This window comes from Staurois parvus, unplaced genomic scaffold (genome assembly GCF_062004578.1).
Source record: "Staurois parvus isolate SC_StPar_1 unplaced genomic scaffold, SC_StPar_1.0 ptg000105l, whole genome shotgun sequence".
Classification (NCBI taxonomy): domain Eukaryota; kingdom Metazoa; phylum Chordata; class Amphibia; order Anura; family Ranidae; genus Staurois; species Staurois parvus.
Window position 1 is genome coordinate 1320868 of NW_028317901.1, and position 21119 is coordinate 1341986.

The following is a 21119-nucleotide window of genomic DNA, read 5'->3' on the forward strand; positions in this document are numbered from 1 at the left end:
TGATCATTGCTAATAAAAAGTACTGACACTGTAATAATGGCACTGGGCAGGAAGGGATTAACATATGTGATGATCAAAGGGTTAACTGTGTGCTGTTTTACTATGGAGGCTGTGTGTGTGTGTTTAACTGTAAGCACACTGTTTTGTATGGCTATAGCAGGACTGTGGTGGGCATTCTGACACTGGAGGGAACTGACTTGGTGTCACTGACATCCCCAGTGACACCAACACAGTGATCCGTGCTAATAAAAAGCACTGACATCTGTACTAATGGCACTGGACAGGAAGGGGTTAACATGAGGGGTGATCAAAGGGTTAACTTTGTGCTATTTCACAGTAAGTTCTGTGTGTGTGCTTCACTGTAATCACACTGCTTTGGATGGCTTTGCTGTGCACAGCCATCCGAAGTAGTGTGCACAAGCTGACAGGGAGGAGAACTGTCTTGTTTACATACAGTTGTCCTCTCCGTTGGAGATGCTCGGCAATTACCAGGTGCCGGCAAGTAATCACCGGCCGGGACCTGGTGATTGACAGCCGCGGCCGTGAATTTCCTACCCAGAAACGCAAAATTACGTATATATACATGATTTTGCGCACCCGTGCCGCCCTGTAGCAGTATATCTGTTATAGGGCGGTCGGGAAGCGGTTAATAGCAATAGCGTGCTAATAATAATATTTAGACTGAATGGTTTGTACCCTCCGGTTATTAACACACTAATATTCATTACTGTCTACTAGAATGCATGCTATTCAGCACACTAGTACGGATTACAGTATGAACAGGTTCATTGGGGCTGAATGGTTTATGGCATTTGTTTATTCAACACATACATAGTTCTATAGTATAGCATATTTATTACTTCCCAATCAGAGATTAGTTTGACTGGACACATATTATTTGGTGAATGTGTCTTCTTTAAATTGATTATAGGGAGAGACAGAAGGGCTGTGCAGGTTGCAAGAGAAGTTGCACTTTGTAAGACAATTTTCCCCAGAGCTTAGTAAATGCGATGAAGTTCTATTTTGCAAACAATACGCAATCACTGCAAGGAAAGCAAAAATGAATAAAAACAGAATTTTTGTTTTACATGATAGGATGATGGATGTCAACTGAGTGTCTCCTCATTCACTAAGCTCTGGGGAATATTTCACTGCAAAGTGAACAGCCTATTTGCCTTCAGTAAATCAACTCCGGGGTGTAAACTGATTGTGGAGTGGAGGGGTATACAGGAGGTAGGAGAGAAGCTGAGCTTGGACCATTAGGGAGGAAAGGGGAGGCACTTTATATATTTTTCCATGTGATGTCTCCTTGTATTTGCTGTGATACAATGTCTCTCCAGATTTCTGGAGCACATAAGGCAATGTATGTATCACTCGGAGCAGGGCTGCCATGGAGCAGACACTTGATTCATATGTTTGTGCCCACAGCAGTCTCATGAACCTCTGGGTCAAATACCTAAAACATTTATACATGGGATGAAAGATAAGAGACTTGGCGGTGGGGAAGGATGAGAGCACTGATCAGGGTTTTACTGTTATCCAGGCTCAGCTAGAGAGACTTCCCCAACATGTTGACCTGTTGACAACTGTCAGGGATCCCCTCGATCCCCGCCGCGTTGGTCCCGGCGCAGGCGCAGTATGCCGCCCGGCGCAGGGACTCGAGCACTGGTTCCGGGCCGGCCGCGGCGTTCGAGTTCGCGCATGCGCAATAGAAGCCGCGGCCGCCCGCTGGGCACCAATGGCAGCGCAGGGCGGGATATTTAAACGACCCTGAGCTGTCATTCAGTGCCTTCTGGTCTTTCCTGCATTCTGAATCCTGTGAACCTGTACCCTGTAAGTTATTGACCCGGATTGTACCTGACCTTGCTGTTTTCGCCTGTTCTGACCCTTGCTTTGCCTGACCTCTCTCCTGAATGCCCCCTATTGGATTTGACCTGCTGTTGCTGACCTGGCGTGTGACCCGACCATTCTATGCCCGCTGCCTTGTACCTTGCCGCCCTCTCTGTTACCGACCCGGCCCGTCTGACCCTGCTCATCCATCCATCCATCCCGTGCAGTGGGGTCTTCTGACCTCCTCACATCAGACTCTTCCCCGTGGGAGCCCCTTGCGCATACTACTACCACTGACGGACGCACCCGGTAGTCACGACCTGGTCTCAGGGAGCTCCAAGTCCATCCCCACCATCAGGGGCCCTGGTGAACAAGCACCCTGGGACTTAGACTCCGTGCGCTGGGGACGCCTATTCAGTGGAGTGCTAGTAGTACCGCCGGGCGGTCCCTTACAGTACCAGAAGGCCATGACTGAGTCTAGAGGAGGTCCCTCGCCGCTGGAGGAGATCTGCAGGCACCTATCCAATTTGACACAGGCCGTATCGGCCCTGCAGGATAGATGTCAGCAGATTGAAACTCAATTCCAGGCCTGCACTATATCCGTTCCTGCCCCACAGGCCGCGGTCCCCACACCTCCAGCTGTAGCAGCCCCTGTGCTGGTGTCTGGGGCATCCGCACCACTCCCGGCGGCCGACCCCCGAGTACCCTTACCAGAATGTTTCCACGGGGACCGCACTCGGTTCAGATCATTCCGCGAGTCCTGCCTCCTCTATTTTGAGCTACAACCCCGAACCTTCGTGACTGAATCCGTGAAGGTGGGGTTCGTCATATCCCTCCTGCAGGGTGAACCCCAAGACTGGGCCCATCGATTACGGGGAAAAAATGACCCTCACCTTGGTTCGGTTGACAGTTTTTTTGATGCTATGGCCATCCTTTATGATGACCCGCAGCGGGCAGCTTCTGCTGAAGCTACTCTGTACACACTCCGGCAAGGCCGCCGAGCGGCGGAGGAGTACACATCTGAATTTAGGCGGTGGATGGGGGATACTCGCTGGAACGAGTTCGCACTCCTGCATCAGTTCCGTGTTGGCCTATCAGACGGCCTGAAAGACGAGCTCGCCCGGGTGGAGGTACCTGAGACTTTAGAGGACCTAATAGCACTGACCATTAAAATTGACCGTAGACTGCGGGAACGCAGGTTTGAGAGGTCCGGCCAGGGTCACGGAAATCCCTGGGGATCATTTCAGGGTCCCAGTCAAACACCTAGGCCAGTCATCCAAAACCGGCCACCTGGAGACAACCCCGAACCCATGCAGCTCGGCCTGGCACGGCCTAAACTATCCCCAGAGGAACATCTGCGCAGAGGATCCCAGAACCTGTGCCTCTATTGTGGAGAAGCTGGTCATATGGCGCGTTCCTGCCCGCAGAAACTGAGTAAGTGCACCTCTTCTTCCTTATCCCTTGGCAATGTTGGTCCATCCCAATACTTAGTGGTGCCCCTTTCCTTTCAGCTTCCAGAAAGGACCGTGGAAGTATCGGCCATAATTGACTCTGGGGCATGCAGCTGCTTCGTGGATATTAATTTTGCTCACCAGCAGGGTATTCCCCTTCAATTGAAACAGAAGGGGTTCAATATTTATTTGGCCGACGGTTCCCGAATAAAATTGGGGGTAGTGAACCAGGAAACCCCCTCCATCACCACTGTCATTGCCGGCCAGCACCAGGAACTCCTCCGCCTGGATGCTATAGCTTCACCCCTCTTCCCAGTCATTCTGGGGCTCCCATGGTTACGGGCCCATAACCCCCAGATTGACTGGGAGACCGGAGTAATCACGTTCCCTTCCCCATACTGTCGAATATACTGCCGCACTTCGGGCCCGGGGACCCCCCAAATCCTCCTGTGCTCTGAGGGGGAAGCTGAATTAAAACAAGTAATCCCTGCGGCCTACCATGGGTTTCTAGATGTGTTCAGCAAACGGGGAGCTGATACTCTACCCCCCCACCGCCCTTATGACTGCCCCATTGACCTGTTACCCGGCTCAGAAATTCCTTTTGGGCGAATCTTCCCCCTTTCAGAGCCCGAATTGGGGGCCCTAAAGGAATATATCGAGGACAGCCTCCAGAAGGGGTTCATCCGCCACTCCACTTCACCGGCGGGGGCGGGAATCTTCTTTGTTGAAAAGAAGGACAAAACCTTAAGGCCATGTATCGATTACAGGGAATTGAACAGGGTCACGATAAAAAACCGTTACCCACTACCGTTAGTACCTGAGCTGTTCCAAAGTTTAAAGTCAGCAGTAGTTTTTACCAAGCTGGATCTGAGGGGGGCGTACAACTTGATTCGCATAAGGGAGGGGGACGAGTGGAAGACGGCCTTCCGCACCCGCTTCGGTCATTTTGAATATCTGGTCATGCCGTTCGGGTTGTGTAATGCTCCGGCCACGTTTCAACATTTTGTAAATGATATTTTTAGGGACTTTCTGGATGTCTTTGTGATCGTTTATTTAGACGACATTCTGATTTTTTCCCCGTCTCTGGGGGAACACAGAATACATGTAGCAAAAGTATTGGGGCGGTTGCGGCAGCATGGGTTGTACGCCAAGGCAGAAAAATGTTGTTTTGAACAATCCAGCATTGCCTTCTTGGGCCTGATTATCTCCACCGCGGGGGTCGCGATGGATCCCCAGAAGGTCGCTGCAATACTGGATTGGCCTGAACCCACAGACAGGAAAGGCGTCCAGCGATTCATCGGCTTTGCAAATTTTTACCGGAAGTTCATCAAGAACTTCTCGGGTCTGGTCTCCCCCATTACTCAGCTAACCAAGCTGGGAACCTGATTCAGATGGACACCAGAAGCGCAGGGAGCTTTCGAAGCCTTAAAGAAGCTGTTCACTTCGGCACCCATTTTGGGTCACCCAGACGCCGCTCTGCCCTACATCTTGGAGGTAGATGCATCGGAGAATGCGGTAGGCTCCATCCTCTCCCAACGAAAAGGCACCAAGGAACTGCTCCACCCGGTAGCGTTCTTCTCACGGAAGCTGACCCCAGCGGAGAGGAACTATGATATCTGTGACCGTGAGCTACTAGCGATCAAAACGGCGTTAGAGGAATGGAGGTACCTGCTGGAAGGTGCGGTGCACCCCATCTTAATATTTACTGACCATAAGAACTTAGAGTATCTGAGAACTGCCAAGCGTCTACGCCCGCGACAGGCGAGATGGGCACTATTCTTTTCAAGATTCAACTTCCATATTACGTACCGGCCGGGATCAAAGAACACTAAGCCGGATGCGTTATCACGGATGTACGAAGACGCCAAGGAGACCCCAGTACCTGACACCATCCTGTCCTCGGGTAACTTCTTGGTCCTTCAGTCGGACCTTCGTTCCAGGCTAATGGAGGCATCCACAAACTTCTCTACCCCAGGCGGAGGGCCGCTCCAGAACAAGGGGGGACTCCTATGGAGGGAAGATCGAATTGTGGTGCCGGAAGAAGCTCGAACCCTGGTCTTGGGGCATTGCCACGACCACCCAATGGCGGGGCACTTTGGCCCAGAAAAGACCCTGGAACTTCTCCGACGCTCATTCTGGTGGCCAGACATGGCTAAAGATTGTAAGGGCTATGTCAGGTCCTGTGTCACCTGCCAGAAGAACAAGCCCTCAAGAAACAAGGTTTGGGGTCTGCTGCGACCCTTACCTATTCCTGAACGGCCTTGGCAAAAGATCTCACTGGACTTTATAGTCGAGCTTCCGCCATCCCGAGACCACACGGCAATCCTGGTAGTCGTGGACCGCTTGTCCAAGATGGCCCACTTCATCCCGTTGAAGAAGACCCCCTCGGCGGCCGAGACCGCGCGAGTCTTCATTCGTGAGGTAGTCAGGTTGCATGGGGTCCCCGAAGACATTGTCTCGGACCGAGGGGTCCAGTTCACGTCCAGATTCTGGAGAGCACTGTGCAAAGCCCTGGACATCAAATTATCTCTCTCTTCTGCGTTCCACCCTCAAACTAACGGTCAAACCGAAAGGACCAATCAGACCTTAGAGCAATATTTAAGATGCTATACCTCGTTTACTCAAGATGACTGGCTGCCACTTCTTCCTTTAGCGGAATTTGCGTATAACAACGCCCGCCACTCAGCAACAGGGCAGTCCCCGTTCTTCGCCAACTATGGCTTTCACCCAGTCTTCCTCCCGGATTTGGTGTCGGAATGCCCAGTACCAGCAACACAAGATGTGGTAACGTTCTTCGCTGCGAACAATAAGAAGCTTCAAGTGGCCATCAGTCGGGCCCAGGAAGACTACAGGAAAGCATTCAACAGGAAACGGAGAGGAGATCTGGTATTGCGGCCTGGGGAGAAGGTTTGGCTGGCGACGTCCAATCTAAAGATGCTTTGCCTGTCAAAGAAATTGGGACCCAAATTTATAGGCCCCTTCTGCATTAAACGGATGGTTAACGAAGTAGCCTATGAACTCGCCCTCCCTGACACGCTCAAGATCCACCCGGTCTTTCATGTGTCCCTTCTGAAGCCTGTGGTCCCAGATGCCTTCCCTGACCGGGAATCTAGACCCCCGGAAGCGGTAACGGTCGAAGGAGAAGAAGAATTTGAGGTTGAAACAATCCTGAAGTGTCGAAGGAGGGGAGGCCAGACCCAATTCCTTATCAAATGGAAGGGCTATGGTCCTGAGGACAATTCTTGGGAACCAGCCCATAATGTCCATGCACCCAGACTTGTCCGGAGGTTCTTTCGCGATCACCCGTGGTGGAGAGATCGGGTGGGCATCCGGAGGTTGCCCGTAGGGGGGGGGCAATGTCAGGGATCCCCTCGATCCCCGCCGCGTTGGTCCCGGCGCAGGCGCAGTATGCCGCCCGGCGCAGGGACTCGAGCACTGGTTCCGGGCCGGCCGCGGCGTTCGAGTTCGCGCATGCGCAGTAGAAGCCGCGGGCCGCCCGCTGGGCACCAATGGCAGCGCAGGGCGGGATATTTAAACGACCCTGAGCTGTCATTCAGTGCCTTCTGGTCTTTCCTGCATTCTGAATCCTGTGAACCTGTACCCTGTAAGTTATTGACCCGGATTGTACCTGACCTTGCTGTTTTCGCCTGTTCTGACCCTTGCTTTGCCTGACCTCTCTCCTGAATGCCCCCTATTGGATTTGACCTGCTGTTGCTGACCTGGCGTGTGACCCGACCATTCTATGCCCGCTGCCTTGTACCTTGCCGCCCTCTCTGTTACCGACCCGGCCCGTCTGACCCTGCTCATCCATCCATCCATCCCGTGCAGTGGGGTCTTCTGACCTCCTCACATCAGACTCTTCCCCGTGGGAGCCCCTTGCGCATACTACTACCACTGACGGACGCACCCGGTAGTCACGACCTGGTCTCAGGGAGCTCCAAGTCCATCCCCACCATCAGGGGCCCTGGTGAACAAGCACCCTGGGACTTAGACTCCGTGCGCTGGGGACGCCTATTCAGTGGAGTGCTAGTAGTACCGCCGGGCAGTCCCTTACAACAACATTTTATCAGACAGGAAATTAGGGAAAATCTGCAAAACCAGTGCAAACAGAAATATATTTTTTTACAGTATAGTGGGAATTGGCTAGAACCCCAGTCACGTTTTTATTGTTCTCATACCATCCATCCCACACTTTAACCTTTCTCACCGGATCCTGGGTGCATGGCCAACACAGACACCACACAAATCCACAGACAACAAAATGGCCAGCACATCAAAAAGAGATCTCAATAGCAAAACATGCAATAAAAAAACACCTATTTGGGTGGTTTTTACTGTATGTTATACTATTAAGAACTCAGTGAGTGGTTGAGATTCTTTTTTTGGTGTGCTGGCCATTTTTTTTGCCTGTAAAGGTTTAATGTGACCTGGATTCCCATATCAGATTTATGCTCACTTCTTGTATGGTGAAACTGTAGTCACCATGGCAGTGAATGAGAGGAAAATCTGTAGCAGACAGATAATCCTTCCCGTCTATATCCAAAGGTTAAAAAAAAAGTTTACCTAAACTTAACCACATCCCATCCTCCCATGTATATCAACGGCCAGACGGGGGCAGTGCAGGAACGGGTTGCTGTTCATAAACGGCACCCGCCATTTTGGACTGTGACCTCTGTGTAAGGTCCCGATCATGTGATCACTGATTGACCAATCCGTGATCACATGAATAGTAGTAAGCAAGATGTCACTTCTGACATCATTGCTTACTACGTGTGAAATCTGTGAATGATCACAGAGATCACAAGGTACAAGGCTATTCACAATAGCCTTGTACCATGTGACAAGCTGTGACTGATCATAGCTCACACAGTATTTCTCAATGGCAGCAAGAATGCAGCCAGAGAGAAGGAAAAAATATTGCTTTTACAGCCTTTATTGGTGTAAAAGCTATCAGTGTAAAAAAAAAAAATCTTCATCACCCCTCACAAGTAGTACAGTGTCACAATGGTGACACTGTCCTGTAGGGTGACAGTATGTTAAAAAAAGAAAAAAAACATAAATAATAATATAAACAAATAAAATAAAAATTTTAAAACTTTTTTTGAAAAATTATTTTTGGTTATAAACTAATTTGGGTTATTTTTTTTTTTTTACTAAAAAGATAACTGAATAAATTTTGGGCAAGATTTATGAAGAAAGATTATTTATTTGCAAAATTTTATAAGAAAAACACTTTTTTCAAAATTTTTGGACATTTTCATTTATATAGCAAAAAAAATAAAAATCCCAGTGGTGAATAAATACCACCAAAATAAAGTTTTATCTGTCTAAAAAAAAATGCAAAAAAATTCATATGGGTACAGTGTTGCATGACTGCGCAGTTGTCATTCAAAGTATGATAGCACTGAAAGCTGAAAACTGGCCTGGATAGGAAGGGGGTAAAAGTTGCCGGACATGAAGTAATTAAAAAAAAATCAATTTCCAGTATATATACCGCCATTTATAAACACTATAACTTTCATGTAAACCAATTAATTTACACATATAGGGATTTTTTTAGCAAAGACGTAGCATAATACATTTTGGCCTAAATTTATGATGAAATTTGATTTTTTAATTTTTTGTTGCTGGACATGTTTAATAGCAAAAAGTTAAAAATATATACAGTATTTTTTTTCTAAATTGTTAATCTTTTTTTTAATAGTGCAAAAAATTCAAAAACGCAGAGGCGGTTAAATACCACTGAAAGAAAGCTCTATTTGTGAGAAAAAAAGGATGTAAATTTCATTTGAGTGCAGCATTGCATGACCGTACAATTGTCAGTTAAAGTAACACAGCACCGTATCCCAAAAAATGGCCTGGTCAGGAAGGAGGTAAATCCTCTGGAGGGCAAGTGGTTAAGGTCTGAAAAACAGTAAATTTGCCCTTTTGTCTAGAAAATGTGGAGACACCTGGGTTAAAATAACAGGTTTCAAGGTAAGGTTGATGCAGGGGTGGAGACCCTTTAGGCACATATGTGTTAACACTGCTTTGTTAAGATCACCTTATATATAAATTCGTTGCCATGTATCTCTAGTCCTAACCTGTGATAATTTGTACAGACATGATATCAGATGACTATTCTTTCTGATTATGACAAAATATGTGTGGCCAATTGTTATCTTGGGAAAGTTGCCTCTTTGCCTCTACTGGCTCTAGGCATGAGCCTACTATACCTAATAGTAAATCCAACCCTGGGTTTAGGTGTTCTGTTGAGGTCAAGGATCAGTAAGGGAATGATTTAAAATAATTTAATGTGAGATATGTATAGAAAACATTTAGTAAACCTTATTCCGATTTCTGCCTCTGAATCCTCAACATCAAAACCAATCAAACCAGGTTTTAGAAGGTGATATACTATTCACATGCACATGTGCTGACAATACTGTCCATGATGAAACTCTTAGGCCCTTTTCACACTGACGGTCCGATTGGGTCTGCCTGTCAGTTTTTCATGCAGACCATCCATAGACCTCTGGTTCTAAAGCCTTATTTTTTTTTACTTTAATACATTCTAGGCATTAAGGTAAAAAATCTTCTGTACTGCAGGACCCCCCCCCCCAGCCCCCCCTATTCTTACCTGAGCTCTGTCTGCTCAGCGATGCAGGGGTGTATTTGCCTAGGGCAGCATTTTTCAGGGGGGCAGCAGCGCTCCCCGGAAGAAAGGACACATGTGGCATGGGGACCAGGTGAGATCCGAGAGAGGTTGCGGGCTGTATGATGGTGTATGGAGAGTCCAACTCTTGTTCCAGGGGATGTCCACAGCTGTGAAGGTGAGTGACTTTCTCTCTCTCGCCATAGGGGGGGGTATTAGTGGAAGGCTGTCTCGGGGGGGTGGGCAGGGGTGTTGTTGGTCAATGTCAGGCTCTCTCTGTAGGGAATGCCCATTTTTTGTTTTGCCTAGGGCAGCACAAAACCTAAATACACCAGTGTAGAGGTGTGCACATGAGCAGAGCTTCTTGTCGCTGTCTCCCTCCTCACTGGACAGATTGACGCCCAATGCTGTCAATCAAATGCTGTGACGTGGCAGCAAGGGATGGGGCCGAGTCGCCTGCTCTGTGCCAATAAACGCAGACAGGGTGCCTTAGGAGTGAACCCGCAGAGGTGCCTCCAAAGAAAGCTTTCCATGGAGGCACTTGCCAAAGAGGAGGAGCCTGGTGCTCCGGTAGGGGACCCCAGAAGAGGAGGATTGGGGCTGCTCTGTACAAAACCATTGCATAGAGCAGGTAAGTATAACATGTTTGTTATTTTCATTTAAAAAAGAAATGAAAGCTTACTATTACTTTAGGTTGGCCATATAACAATAGAATTCCATTTGAAAAATGTTCATTTTCAGAACATTTGTTTGATCTTTGGTGGAATCATTAGATGGGTCAAATCAACATTTGTTTTCAACCATACTGATGAGACAATTCAAAGGAAGATAGAAATTTTTTCTAACATGCGATTTTCAATTTAATTCATACCAAAAATGGAATGTTTAAAGAAAACAAAATTATGAAGTACTTTTGAAAGACATTCGTCACATTTCTGTTGGCATTATGTTGTGAGATTTTTTTTTTTCGAATGTTCATTTGAACATTTTGCAGTGTATGGCCAGCTTTATAGCTGTAAATGGACCAAAGTCTCTAACTCTTCTGATTGACTTTTCAAACTCAAAGGAGTCCTGGAAGCACTGCAAGCAACTGCTTACTCTCTATGAATGAACCGACGATCGACTAAACTACCCAAGCCAGTTGTTTTTCTACTGCAGCCTTTCTAAGCCTAAAGCCTCAAAGCAAGCACATGGATTTTGTTAGTTTATTTTATTGATGGGCTGTCCCAATAATCCAATTATATCTCAGCAGACAATATCTCCAGCCCTAAATTCAGCAGCTTGCATGCAATCTCTGGTAGGGAGGGCCGCATGTGACGTGATACCCTGCAGTGTGCTTTGTCCCTCTTTGATGTTTACTTGTTGGCTGAATTAATTATTAATAAGCTACTACTGTAATTACCTGCCCCAGCAGCGACATTACTTTTCCCGAGCAACAGCTGCCCTCTAGGAGCTCAGACACAGTGCGGCTATAAGTCAGTATTTGGTTTTTAGGAGCTTAGTTATCTCTGTCATACAGAATAGGAAAGCACACAGCATTTTCCCGTACACCACTGGGCAACACAATTGCCAGTCACCTTCTATATCTCTGACCATCGCTGCTACACCACATTGTACAGCATTGGACGGAGCGGTTATGTCTCATTACACAGCACTGAACAGCTCAGTTGCCTTGCCTTGTAATGTACTGGGAAGCCTAGTTATCATTCAGTCTACACTGCTCATTGTAGATGCCTAGCACAGCTCACAATACAGTTATGCATCAACACATAGAGCCTGGCAGAATGTCCAGCTGTTGCACATACGGTAATAGACAGAGCAATTATATGGCTGGCCTAGGTATGGTAGCAGCTATACACGTGCTGTGTCTCATACATCACTAATTAGTATGACTACTTATCATTATGTCATGTGGTTTACTATACTTGTCTCAACTGCCAGCCCTTTTACCATGATATCTCCCTAAAGAGTTACCTGTTTAAAGATAATCCAAGCATAGTTCACATACATTACCCTATTAAATATAATTAGGGCTAATAACCAGACAGAATTTGCTCTACTAAAATCAGTACATGATAGATTCTAATAGAGATAAGCAGTTAGGTTGTCATAATTTAAAGTGGTTTTAAAGGTTAAAGTGATATTAAAGGCAATTAAAAAAATAATAATAAATATGTCTTACTTACCTGCTCTATGCAGTGGTTTTGCACAGGGTAGCCCTGATCCTCCTTTTCTTGGGTCCCCACCAGCACTCCTGGCCGCTCACTCCTGCCGAGTGCCCCCATAGCAAGCAGTTTGCTATGGGGGCACACAAGTAGGCTCACTCCCAAGCCATACACACACACAGAGCATGGCTTGGCTCCCACCCCCACTCTCTCCTCATTGGCTCACTGGCCGATGGCTCCCACTGCTGTCTCAACCAGGAGAGCCGCTACTCTCCTGCACAGCTGGATCGGGAGGGGGCTCAGGTAAGAATTAGGGGGGCTGCTGCATTCAGAAGGTTTTTTACCTTCATGCATAGAATGCACAAAAGTAAAAAAAAACCTTGAGCCTTTACAAATGCTTTTACTCTGATGCATTTTCTCCATGAAGGTAAAAAAAACTTCCATGTACAGCTTCCTCCCCAACCCCCCTAAATACTTACCTGAGCCTGATCTCGATCCACCACTATGGGCAGCACAGTGGCTAAATGGTTAGCACTTCCACCTGGCAGTACTAAGGTCGTTGGTTTTGAATCCCAGCCATGTCACCTCCTGCCTGGAGTTTGCATGTTCTCCCTGTGACTGTGTGGGTTTCCTCCAGGTACTTCGGTTTCCTCCCACACTCCAAAGACATGCTGGTCGGTTAATTGTCTCCTGTCTAAATTGTCCCTAGTATATGTATGTATGAATGTGAGTTAGGGACTTTAGATTGTATGCTCCTTGAGGGTTAGGGACTGATGTGAATGTACAATATATATGTAAAGCACTGCGTAAATTGATGGCGCTATATAAGTACCTGAAATAAATAAAATAAATGCCTGAGAGCAGCAGTGCTGCTCTCTCTCTACTAGTATGCTCAGAGACAGCCACGGGAGCCACTAGCTCCTGCTGCTGACAGTCAAAACCAACAAGCAGGGAGTGGGGCAAAAGCACACTGTGTGTATCTATGGACACATAGAGCCAGTTCAGGAGTGAGTCCAAACACCTGCCCAAAAAGCAAGCGCTTGCTATGGGGCCAGGCACTAAAGAGGAGGAGCAGAGTGTGCCGGCAGGGAACCTCAGAAGAAGAGGATCGGGGCTACTCTGTGCAAAACCATTGGACATAGCAGGTAAGTATAACATGTTTGTTATTTAGAAAAAACAAACAAAAAACAGATCCTTTACAGTCGCTTTAATCATTGGTGTTGCAGGCCAAGGTCGATCATACACTATACAATGTGATTGTACTACCTCTTTTAAATCTACCATCAGCTATGTTGAGCAAGGGCCTGCCTGGTTTGGCAATATTTGAATGGATTATATAGGTTTGTCCCCATATTGCATAGTTTTGGTAAAACTAAAAGAGATTCTATGATGATTGTGCAGTCAGATTGTATAGTGTATGGCCAGTTTAAAGCCGTAACCAAAAACAATTGCAGCTTACCAATCATATGTAGTGGCTGCATTTGTTTTCAATGTTTAGGCTTTCTTCCTTCTGTTTTCACCTGGTGTTCTGAGCAGTAACACACCCGGTATTTCAGTGCCCCCACTCTGAATCAAGGGGTATAGGAGGCACAGCAGAGATCAACATTGTCAGTCTTGGGAAAGGGAGTGTTAAATGTACTAGCAAATTTAGATACACTAACAAACTGAAGCTGAACTCCAGCTAACACTTTATAAGCAGTTATCCCTTTTTGGGATAAAGGATTTACATATATAAATAAAATCCGACCATTATAAACATCCGTCAGTGGTAAATACTATGGGGTGGTTTACTAAAAGTGAAGAATGCAAATTCTGGTGCAGCTCTGCATAGAATCCAGTGAACTTCCAGGTTTTTTTTTTTTGCCAAAACTTAATTAAAGAAGCTGAGGTTAGAAACTGATTGGCTATTATTCACAGCTGCACCAGATTCTCATTGCACCAGTTTTGGTAAATCATCCCCTATGTCTCATCTCTGTAAGGCTGGGTTCACACTAATGCTGTGCAGAATTCACAGTGTTTTCTCTGAGAATTCCACACCGCATCAGAATCGTACCCTGTTTATGTGAACCGCGGCGGGTGTGTATGTTAAGTTAACAACACCCCAAAATCGCTCCACAAAAGTGGTGCGACGTGCAGAATCGGATCGCATAGGTGTGAATACCCATGCGATCCGATTCTAGTACGTACCAAAAAAAGGGTCCTTCACCTTTTTGGTCTGGGTGCGGTGCGATTAGAGTCATACATAATGTATGGCTCCAATCACCTCGCACACAAATCGCATGTGATTTGCACAGGAATGAGGTGTAGTTCCTGTGCGAATAGCATGCGATATACCGCACCGCATACATGTGAGCCCAGCCTAAGTGTTACATCTGTATTAGAGCTTGTTCATTTGAATAGCAACAGACTGGCCAGATCACCAAGGGAAAATAGGGAAAGAAAGCCTAAAAAAGAAAACAAATGCAGTTGACATCTAAGAATAGGTAAGCTGCACTATAATAAATGTTTGCTTTTGGGTTTAATACTGTTCTAATTGTATGTCACTCAACAACACAGTAACCACTTGGGCTTCTTGTTGGTTGGCAGTCAAGTGGAGTTAAGCCATCCTTGTAGCACTAATAGTTATATATATGAAAAAACCCATCTCAAAATCTTGCCTCTGTTTTCCAATTTTACTTTACCACTTTTTTGTAGCTCTTACCTCAGTCAAGCATTGATATTTACCCTGTACATCCAGCAAGAGGCTGCCCTATAAACGTTTGTAACACCGGATGCATTACATGAGCTTACTGGTCATGTGATCACTTTGTTTGGCTGTCATAGTGATCACATGATTGGAAGCCAGCACCACCAGTTCCCATTGGTAAATTATGACAAGGAGCTGTTAGTGCCAGTGCAGTCTTTATGTAGCAGGTGTTGAGTGAGCATGTCCCCAGCACTAACAAGGGATGCTGCATTTATGGGGGAACTCAGCGTTAAGGCCCACCACTGTGCTGCCACATACACTATATTGCCAAAAGTATTGGGCCACCCCTCCAAATTATTGGATTTAGGTGTTCCAATCACCTCCGTGGCCACAGGTGTATAAAATCAAGCACTTAGGCATGCAGACTGCTTCTACAAACATTTGGAAAAGAATGGGTCACTCTCAGGAGCTCAGTGAATTCAAGCTTGGTACCGTTATAGGTTGCCACTTGTTCAATAAGTCCATCCGTGAAATGTCCTTGCTACTAAATACTCCACACGCTCAACTGTTAGTGGTATTATAACAAAGTGGAAGCAACTGGGAACAGCAACTCAGCCATGAAGTGGTAGGCCACGTAAAAGGGCAGAGCAGGGTCAGCGATGCTGAAACACACAGTGCGCAGAAGTTGCCAACTGTCTGCAGATTCAATAGCTAAAGACCTCCAAACTTTGTGTGGTCTTCAGATTAGCACACCAACGGTGCATAGAGAGCTTCATTGAATGGGTTTCCATGGCCGAGCAGCTGCATTCAAGCCTTATATCACCAAGTGCAATGCAAAGCATCAGATGCAGTGGTGTAAAGCACACCGCCACTGGACTCTAGAGCAGTGGAGATGTGTTCTCTGGAGTGACCAATCACTCTTCTCTGCCAGGCAATCCAATGGACGTGTCTGGGTTTGGCAGTTGCCAGGAGAACAGTACTTGCCTGACTGCATTGTGCCAAGTGTAAAGTGTGGTGGAGGGGGCTTATGGTGCATAGCAGAGCAATAGAAAGCAGCGTGCTTACACTGTAAAACACGCACACAGCACACAGGAAAACAGCACACAGCGCACAGTTAACCCTTTGATCACCCCAGATGTTAACCCCTTCCTGCCCAGTGTCATTTGTACAGTGACAGTGCTTTTTATTAGCACTGATGACTGTATTAGTGTCACTGGGGATGTCAGTGACAGTTTGTCAGTTCCCCCCAGTGTCAGAATGCCCGCTGCAGTCCTGCTGTAAGTCGCTGATCACCGCCATTACTAGTGTATATATAAAAATAAAATTCCAGTATATATACCGCCATTTGTAGATGCCATAACTACCACGTAAACCAATTAATTTATACATATTGGGATTTCTTTTAGCAAAAAAAGCAGAATACATTTTGGCCTAAATTTATGCCGAAATTTGTTTTTGTTTTGTTTTTTTACTGGACATGTTTAATAGCAAAAAGTCAAAAATATTGTTTTTTTTCTCAAAATTGTCGATCAAATACCACCGTAAGAAAGCTCCATTTGTGGGGAAAAAAAGAACATAAATTTAATTTGGGTGCAGAGTTGCATGACCGCGCAATTGTCAGTTAAAGTAACGCAGCGCCGTATCGCAAAAAATGGCCTGGTCAAGAAGGGGGTAAATCCTCTGGAGGGCAAGTGGTTAATGATCTGGCTGCAGCGCCTTTTAATTTAATATACCATATGTATATCAAATTAAATCTCAGAATATTACTTGCACGCACATGAAAGTATTGTATTCAAAGAATCAGCATAACAGCCAGGTAAGTAGTATTTTCAGAAGGAACTCAGCATTGGAATTCTATGTATTTTTTTTCATGACAGTGTTCCTTTAAATTAATTCATCTTGTGTTGTTATTAATAATCAGGATTTATATAATGCCGACAGTTTACCCGGCACTTTACACAATTAAGGAAGACAGTACAATACAATAAGATACAATCTATAGGTCTAAATCAAAGCCAGACATCCATACAACCATTTCCATAGCACACACAGCAAGTAAATAAATATTCAGATAATTAAACCAATATACAGTTTATTGGATGCACTGCGCTGCCATCACATCTCCCATATTTCATCTGTATGGACGCCCAGTATAGATAACTCTGATGCAACCAGGTGGGTCCGGTGAAACCGGTCATATGGATCAATAGCCATGCCATGACCAGTGTTGGACTATCCTATGGATCGATATGTATATCAATCATACTATAGAAGAGGGACAACTTTTGAACTGTTTTGAATCAATAATACTGTAAGGCAACCGCCATTGAACTGAAACCTCATTTCAAACTTCTGTTTTAAGGATTTTGGTTGGAAGATGCACATGGCATATGTACTAGCAAACTAAGTTTTAATTCTTATGGATTACCATGTTGAATTTTCGCCATAAGTTTTGGATCCACGGTCTATCACATGTGTTAGCCAACCTAACGTGGACTTGTGTGGAGGTTTCCATAATGGCAGCCTATTGTGCGTGGGAGGTTGATGGACAGTTGAAATTGACTTATATCAGTATACAGTTTTAAAAAAAATCTTTAATTTTATAAGAATTCTGTTGCCTCCTCTGGACCACATCCTGTTGTCCCTACTGCACAGATGTCTGTGGTCATAATATATGCTTCTGACTCCATCTATACATGAAGGTTTCAGAGTAATTACAATTGCTATGATTCCAAGTACAAGAAGTGTTGGAGTTAGTTTGGCTTTTGAGCCTATAATATATTGTCACGTTTCATCAATACTCACTCCATTCACATGTTTTTGGTTGACAGCTTTAAGGATGTCCAGCATGCTGCCAATGTAACTTGTGGCCACTTTTTCTTTTTTCTTCAAATTGTCCCTTTTCTCCCAGAGAACTCTCAGTGTTGATTGCTAATTAAAACTAAATACATAATTACAAGGTATATTGATAAAATTTGGGGATACATCACTGGTCCTCAGGCATGTCTTAGCATATTTTAATGGGTACATGTTTGTGTTCAGTGTGCTTTGTTTTTTAATCAATAAATAGAAGCTGTATGTCTAAAATATTTGTCGGTACTAGTGCTTTTTTTGGATACATATTTTATTTACACCTGTTGAGTATGGACCATTGTGGTTAGTGTTGAGGTATTGAGCAAAGTCCATTTTCATGGTAACTTTTTGATATAGTGGTTCTGTGGTGTGCTCCCTCCCCTCTATTATATATAAACATTAAACATGTGACCTGGCAGGATCGGTAGTTTTTAATGTCTTTTTACATCCAGTATAGAGCAGTGGACATGGCTCTGGGATGGTATAGAAATGTACAGCGCTGTAATTCAGGCAATAAGATGGCTCATTAAACGAGGGACCAGGCCATCTCTCAATAAATCAGGTGGACAGGACAGGATAACACAAGAAAACAGACTCTCATTTCACAGCGATGGGTACACCGCTGCCTCGGTATACAATGCATTACCGATTATTTGCAAAATAAATGGTATAGAGAAGGAGCATGGCAATCCATCAGTGGGCAGCTCAGGGTTGTAGAGTTATCTGTTAACAGCCAGCTGTACAACATGTCAGCATACAGAGGTGGGCAGGGTAATTATCTCTTTATTTGTAGTAGTGGGCAGCCTAGTTATCTCACTGAATACAGCAATAGCCAGAGCAGCTGTCAATCCCTTATTTGATTTTTTTTTTGTGAATAAGAAGGCTTTGAAGCCTAGCAATCTTTTTTGAATATTGCACCGTATTAATATATAGGTCTAAGTAGCAGAGTCATTGCTCTCAGCTGCTACTTCTCTCTAGCTTATTGTCCTCGTTCCTCCTCTCCTCTCCTCTCCCTCTCCCCACTTCTCTTCATTCTCCTCCCTGTTCTCTCTGATTCTGTATCTGTTTGTCCCTCCTCTTCGCTCGCTTCTTCTCCCTTACCCTGTGTGTTTTGCCTGCTCTCTCACCCTTCTCACTGTGATTTGGTTTCCCCAGTGCCTCTCCCTCGTTCTTTTTCTTCATTTTGACCATCTCTGCTGCATAGATCTTGTAGCATGTGTGTGTGCGTGCTCCGTCATATTCCTGTCCTGCCTATGTGTCGTGCAGCTGCAGATCCACCTCTGGATTTTTTTCCTTATTCCTCTCTTTTTTTTCCTCGCTGAGTGTCAGTGGATGTGTGTCCTTGTGCGTCTTGGGTTCCTATCTGTCCTTTGCGTGGTGCATGTGAACCGGTTTGCCTTTTTTCTTTTTTTTATTTGTATGTGCGCTGAGTTCTGCACCGGATAACTATGTCATTGTGACTGTTAGATCGGTCCTTTACCTGTGATTAGCCTGTGCCTCGGTGCAGACCAACCTGTGTGTGATGCATGTTATCGCCTGGATGCAGAGACAATTGTATTAAGGACTTTCAGTATTATCCTTTGGTTGGAGATGGAAAAGAGGAAAGGCGTCTCGCAGCAGCGAAAAATGAAGGCCAGGTACAGATATCATCTATCTATTCATTTGATATCGATGTCTCTGTCTACGCAGCCAGTCGTGCTAGTCTAACTAGTGCTGTCTGAAAAGGATACATGTATTTCCAGGCTTGTGAGCATCTATATGTACAGCTTTATAGCCTGCCGATGCTGAGAGAATTCCATCCTTTCTCTGCATACTGGCTTACATCTATTTATTTAGGTTACTCTGCTTTGACGTTAACATTTCCATTTGATACTGTGGATATCTTGCTCTTTATCTTTGCTGTTGTGTTTATTCTTATTCATTCTTTATGTTTTACACTACTGCACATTATCAGTATCCAGGTTTATCTTTGAAGTAACCATGCCCTGATACCCCATATATTTCCTCCAGCTCCTCTGCCTATCACCCTCCCCGTCTTCTTACTCCCCATGCACCCATATTCTCCCCCACTCATGTTAGCATTCAGCAGTCGTCCTGAGAACCCTTGTAGCCTTTGTGCATCTCTGGCCTTCTGTCTGCATTCATCTCATGTAGCTACACTTCAGCTGCATTATTGACCCCCCATTCCACCGGATGACCCATGAGACCTGAATGAGCACTGAGAGTAGGTGGATGAATGATTTCTAAAGGAACATCAAAAAAAAAAAAAGCTGTGTCTGAGAACAGAGAGGGATTGGGAAAGATGGCCACACATATTCCGGCACTATGGGAATGGAACCTACTTAAAAATAACATCAACAATAGATGAAAAAAATTGATGATGTACAGTAGAATAATATTGAGAAAGAACAGAATATGTAGATTGCAGCACATATCACCATGCAATGGAGGAAGAGGGAGGAATGTACGCACAGTATCAAGGGAGACAGCTGTATGCATTGTAGAGATAGAGTAATAGCATCAAATTGCTATTCTGTTTATAGGTAAACTGAAATCGAACATTATTGGTATACTGATGATGCCTGTACCCAAAAGAAACTAAAGGTAGAAGAGGACTGCTGCACAAATTGCACAGACTTAACACTGTTTGGAAAAGGGTCTGCATGTGCTTGAAAAGCCAACAGACCACAGATAATCCCCAAGCTTTTATTACAAGATCACAGAGGCTTCTCGCACTTCTTGCCTTGTGAAACAATCAACTGTTTGAGTGCTGATATGGACTAGTAAGGTCCAGACTATGAAAGCCAGTTTTGGTACTCTCTACACGATATATAGGACATTGCTAACATTAGATGAGTAGTACAGCAAATATACGTGCCACACTGCTAGCCTTGCATTTGGCCTGGAAGCAATGGATGATCACTGTTAGTTAATGTGCATATTATTTGTATAGAGGGATCACTGTAGACCTCTACCGGTAACTGTCATGTTTGTGGGCTGTTGCCAACGTCCCCAGCCAATAGTTATCTGCATGGATATCATTTTTTGGGGTTGAAGGCGAGATTGGCAATAGAGTCAAATTATAAGTTATCCACAATGCATTAAAATTCACTGTTTTATTTTTCAATGAGAGAGCCTTGTATAGGTTTACAGGTTTTAGTTTTAAAATATCTCAAACATTCTTGTAAACTTGTGGAGAAGAAGCTATTTAACAGCACTCAGTGCCAGGCAGCTGCTGCAAAAGCAAAATCCTGGATTCCATTATAACTCTGCTCTAGCCATTTTTTTTTTTTAGTTTTTAACAGAGTTGGAGAGATGTAGATAGTAAAGATATAACAAACCTGTTCATGTATCTCAAAAACAATATGAATTTAAGCTTTTTCTGAGGTATTGCACATTTAAAAATTTGCATCAATATTTGCATGGAAATTTGTCCAGTTTGCAGTGAATCATGCAATTCATTAATCCAGACAGTTCACACTTGCACACAAATATTGAGG

At 45.0% G+C, this 21119-nt stretch overlaps 1 protein-coding gene across 5 annotated transcripts in view; it reads left to right on the top strand.

Moving 5' to 3' along the window:
• LINGO1 (leucine rich repeat and Ig domain containing 1) overlaps nt 1-21119 on the top strand; it is a 513120-nt gene that overhangs the window by 453756 nt on the left and 38245 nt on the right. Inside the window, exon 1 of one of the 5 annotated variants that reach the window (XM_089671356.1) lies at nt 18667-19256. The exons of the other annotated variants lie outside the window; for them this stretch is intronic. Within the exon in view, the coding sequence (XP_089527482.1) occupies nt 19146-19256 (111 nt within the window). The 5' untranslated portion in view covers nt 18667-19145. Of the gene's footprint in view, nt 1-18666; nt 19257-21119 lie in introns of those variants that run through there. 5 annotated transcript variants of the gene reach the window in all.